General features: G+C 31.3%; 1 protein-coding gene across 1 annotated transcript; it reads right to left on the bottom strand.

The window, feature by feature from the left end:
- Window positions 1-2,372: 2,372 nt before the first annotated feature.
- LOC145007457 (uncharacterized) lies at window positions 2,373-4,598 on the bottom strand. The gene is made up of 3 exons (XM_078966392.1): window positions 3,830-4,598; window positions 2,787-3,444; window positions 2,373-2,583 (listed from the first exon to the last, which is right to left on the bottom strand). Exons 1-3 carry the CDS (start codon window positions 4,596-4,598, stop codon window positions 2,373-2,375), a joined length of 1,638 nt encoding a protein of 545 aa, XP_078822518.1.
- Window positions 4,599-5,452: the final 854 nt, after the last annotated feature.

Raw genomic sequence — 5,452 nt, 5'->3', positions numbered from 1 at the left:
TGTTTTTTGTTTTATATGGGTACGTTTAAGCTAATGAGTATCTAATGAGATCCATTTTCGGCTTCGTAAATGTTGATATATATATATATATATATATATATATATATATATATATATATATATATATATATATATATATATATATATATATATATATATATATATATATATATAGGTTCAGGTTCATTTGAAACCATTTTAATTTTGTGAGACCGTGAGACCAAATCTAAAAATAATTTTAAAATGCAAAATAAATGGAAAAATCCAAAAAAAAAAAATTTAAATATTCTTTTTGGAACTTGAATTAACTAAAAAAATAAAAAATATATATAAAAAAATTAAAAAAATTCCGTTTTTTTTTTAAAAATACGTGAAATATTCTAAATAGAATATTACACTGACATATTTTAAAAAATAATTTTAAAATGCAAAATAAATGGAAAAATCTAAAAATTCTTTTTTTAAATATTATTTTCGGAACTTGAATCAACTAAAAAAAATAAAAATAAAATAAAAAAAATTCTATTTTTTTTTTATAAGTAGAAGTATATTTAGAAAATGAGAAACAAAATAAAATAAATCATCGATGCAAATTTCAAAAATTAAAAATTTTGGATGCAACTGAATCCATTGAATATGGGCCGGGATTTACTGGAAAAATAATATCTTGGATAAATAATTGAATTTTAAAAAGTTTGCGACCCGTTTGAAAAATTATACTATGATTAAAAGAAAAAAAAAAGTATATCTGTAGGCCCTTTACGCTTCAAAAGGTTGAATTTTAGGGGCATGATTCTTGGCTTTTGGTTACAACAACAAAAAAACCCTCCAAAATTACTAAAATTATCCTCCAAATATTTATACTTTGCAGAAATAACCCCTCATGACACCATCTTTTGCTGAAAATCTCCAATTTTGTACCATTTTTCACACTTGATGATGATCTTACGGTGTATCTGTCTTTCTCTGGCTAAGGATCTTCGGACCATATCCTACCCCATGGTATATTTCTCCTCATCCCCTTTTGATAACATGGTTTATGAAATCCTAGGGGTTTCATTTCCTTTAAAAAGTGTTTGGACTGTCTGATATATATACTTTAATTCAATTCGATTAGCAAACTAACCAAGTTACTACTTTGGCCATTAGTCCTTACTCTTATACTTGTATTCCTACCAAATTCCAATTAAAATTGATTTTAGGGGAATTAGGTAATTAATACCAACTTAATTTAATAACAATATATACCTAATAAACATAAGTTCCTAAAAGTCTATCCTTTTATTTCAATTGTACACACCTAAAACCATATCAATAAAATTCCAAGTTAATTATTGAACTACATGGAATCAAATATCCTTTTAGGGATGTCAACGGGGGCAAACGGGGCGGGGAGTGCATATCCCGCCTCCGCCCCCGAAATTTTCCTATTCCCCCGCCCCCGCCCTCGCCCCCGTTCCCCCGCCCCTGATTGATTTTGGGTTACTTTTTTTTTGGGCTAAAAGAAGTTATTTAGGCTAAAATAAGCTATTTTTTAGGTAACAAATAATTATTTATAGCAGAATTCTATATGTTAAAAATAAAAAAGTTATGGTATTTTAAAAAATTATAATAACAACTTAAAAACATGTTTTTTGATGAATTTTAGAAGCTCAAAATCATGTTATTGTTTATTATATTTATATAATTAATATATGTAAATATATGTGTAATTTATTAACGGGGTCCCCATGGGGATTTCGGGACGGGATTGCCTACCCCCGTACCCGCCCCCAAAATTAAAACGGGGGTTAACCTTGCCCCCGCCCCCGATTTTTTTAAAAAAAATCTCCCAAACGGGACGGGGCCCCCACGGGAACGGGGTCCCACAAGACTTTTTGACATCCCTAATCCTTTAAACATAGACACCTCTCATTTTTTTTATCCACTCCACTATAATATTTGAAGTTATTTAATATTTATATATTATAAATATGGTCGATCAACTTAACCCAATTCCTTTACTATCCCCTTACTTTATGGAATGGGTTAAATTCCACTCATGAACTTGAGTTAAATTCCAATTCCACCACATCAATTTTAGTTTCCAATTGCATTTGAAAATTTTTAAATTTTTAAATATATAATTATATAAGTATATTTTTTTAATAAATATTATTATAAATAAAAAACAATTATAAATAATTAATCAACGTTGCAATTAAATTGTCAAACAATAAAACTAAAAGAATAATTATTATTATACATATTTAACCATTAAAACTAGAACGCTAATAATTATTATACATATTTAGACGTTAAAACTAGAACGATAATAATGATTATACATATTTAACCATTAAAACTAGCACGATAATAATGATTATACATATTTAGCCGTTCGATATACGGGTGACCCATTCAGCTGCATATGGATGTTTGCAATGAATCCATTGTGGTGCAATAGGAGGCATCGGGTACTCTCCTTCTAGCTCTAGCTTGACATAATGATTACCATAGACAAGGCCAAATGTAATAACAATGCGTTCATGGGGTGGTGGTAGAGTAGATCGAAGTGGTAAGTACATTGTGCTTGCGTGTCGGCTAAAACAATGTAATATCACGTTGTATCTTAAAGCAATTAGGACACATGTATCATGCATAATCATCCAGTTTTGAAGCGGCGCTTCTTCGCCAAAGAAATTCAAAGAGTTATATAGTTGAAACCGATTTTCACTTCCAAACATGTCGCCATATTCAGTAGTATGTGTTTCTAACTCTTAATTAAATTAACTCGAATTTGGTACCATTCATCTTGATGAAGACCAAGACAAGAAACAATTACACGATATCCGCAATGTCCATCACCTTCTACATTGTGTACCTGCTTAATGTAAGGATGTAGTACATTTGGAAATTCATTCATATATGAATATGAATAGTTTTGTTGGTTTGCATATGAGCTATGTCTTGATGGTTCATGAATATTCGTGGAACTTAACCCAAGTTCATATGTGTTTGAACAACTATGTCTATGGGGATCTTCGATTGGTGCATCAACTCCATTATCTTTGAGAGGCTCCTTCTTCAAACTTGGTCGACCACGGGTAGTTTTATAAACAGAGGGTTCCAAAACTGAAGTTTTTGATGGGTTGATAAACTCTCTTAAATTCATCAGAATGTTATGCTTTATAGACCTTGGTTGCTTTTCAAAGTTCTCAGTAATTATTTTCACTTCATCATCACAATGAATATCATCATCATCTCCCATGTTTATGGGGGATGACAAAGTAAGTTTTCTCCAAGAACTATCAATTGAATTAAGTGGAAGAGACTTACTTGCATTAAAATACATGATTAGCTCATGTGCACATGGTAACCCGTAACATGTACGTAGTTGACAACCACAACTAACATCACCGCTTTTACACTGTTCGAATTCATTAGCGATCATGTCTAATGTTTCTAATGAAATATAATTCCACAATAGTTCGAACATTTTCATGTTTACCCGATGGTTGATGCGACCTTTGCTATACTCAAAGCTTGGTTTGATAGCCGTCACCTATGACTGAACGATATTATGAACAACAGATGAACATTTCCATAAATCACATTATGGTGTATCCAAGTACAGTTTCAGCTTGGCATGTTGGCTTTCAACTCTGTTACTTGTGTTATTTCTATAATGAAGAATTTTGTCAGTCCAAGCGGCTATGAACATGTGTTTATATTTATGCAACCACACATCATGAAGATAATCACGAACACCTAAAATTTTGAATATACATAATGATTGTTTCGTTGTATCATAATAATTTAAAAATATACATATTTATTTAAAACGTACCTGAATATTCGAACAATATTGTTTGGAGTTGTGTCAGATTAAGGTTGTATGCTTCCTCTGTTTGAGGCAGAACTAATGATGCCCAACGAGTACAAAAGGAATTCCAGTAATCTTCTCTTCGTATACTTTGTCTAGCCCTTTTCCAAATACTTTGATTGATGTGCCACCTACAAAGTAATTGTTTAGAATTTGGAAATACAATGCGACATGTTTTCATCAACGCCAACTCTCTATCTGTAACGATAACTCGAGGACAAAGAGATCCACCCATTGTCAACTTTAAAAAATTTAATGCCCACGTGTAATTGAATTCTTTTTCTTCATGCATAAATACGAATGCAATGCAAAATGTTAGCCAAGTTGAAGTTACGCTGACAACTTCGAGAAGAGGCATCTTATACTTGTTCGTTTTGTAAGTTGCATCCATCAACATCACTTGTGGAAATGCTTGCCATATCTCCAATGATCTCGGATGAATAAAGAATAAATCTTCCAACTCGTTAGACAAATTATTTGTACGATAATAATAAATATAACCTCCTTTCTTCAAAGATGACAAAAGACCTTGCATTTGGGTCATACCTTCGTGCTCATTCTTCCGTATTTTCGTTTTAGCATTGTATATTGTTTGGAGTGTAGACACATTTTCCAGATTTTGCTCTTTCAACGTTGATAAAATATCACGTGACTTCACATTCTTTACTGATAAATCGGTCACCAAACGAAATTCATTATCAGTCAATCGCATTGCAAATACATGACCCTCCATATCTTTTGCGGGTTCATGGTTATGTATTTCACATACGACACTTAACGTCCACGAATCATTTAATTTTGAATATTTACCCTTCAATTCAAAAGGACAATTAATTTTTTTGTGCCAGTATTTCTACCGGAGATTTTTTTACTTTTATAAATACCACCACGATCGCATATAAGATTAACTTTAGTTAAGAGCCCACTTCCTCTTATCTTTTTTCTTCTTATGATAATAATGTACCCAAGCACACGTCCTATCTTTTGCACCTATTCTATTAAATCGTCATAGGATTTGAACACTTGAAAATGATTGTTTGGTTAAAAAAATTATAATGTCATTTGACAATTTATAAAGGTAAAATATATGCTAATACCTTTTCTGCAAAACATTCTGACGAGTTATTGACAACTTCATTTCCTTCGTTTGGTTGAAAACTTGCTATTATATTGATGAAAATTGTTACAAAAGTTATATAGGAGTAGTAATTGAGAATTATAAAGAGATGAGTAATGATAAGTATTGTTGTGTAGTACTTGACATTTATATAGAAATGAATTATTTTTTAAAAAGTGTTAAAGCTATATATGAAGTGATATGTTATTCTTTCAAGAAAAAACATCATAAATGGTCCCTGTGTTTTCCCAGATTCTGAAGTTTAGTCCCCATGGTTTAAAAATCTCATAAACGGTCCCTGTGCTTTCAAAACTTTTGACGATTGGTCCTTATTGCTAACTCCGTTAAGTTATGCCCGTTAACTGAAGGGCATTTTTGTCATTTCACAACCACAGGGACCATTTATGATGTTTTCTTATATTTAAAAAAAAGTAAATATAATCCCTTCTCTTCTCCCCCCCCCCCTCTCT

Source organism: Lactuca saligna, chromosome 7, assembly GCF_052625555.1.
Source record: "Lactuca saligna cultivar CGN05327 chromosome 7, ASM5262555v1, whole genome shotgun sequence".
NCBI lineage: Eukaryota > Viridiplantae > Streptophyta > Magnoliopsida > Asterales > Asteraceae > Lactuca > Lactuca saligna.
Note: the sequence above shows the minus strand (reverse complement) of the source record. Positions and strands in the feature narration are given on the sequence as shown.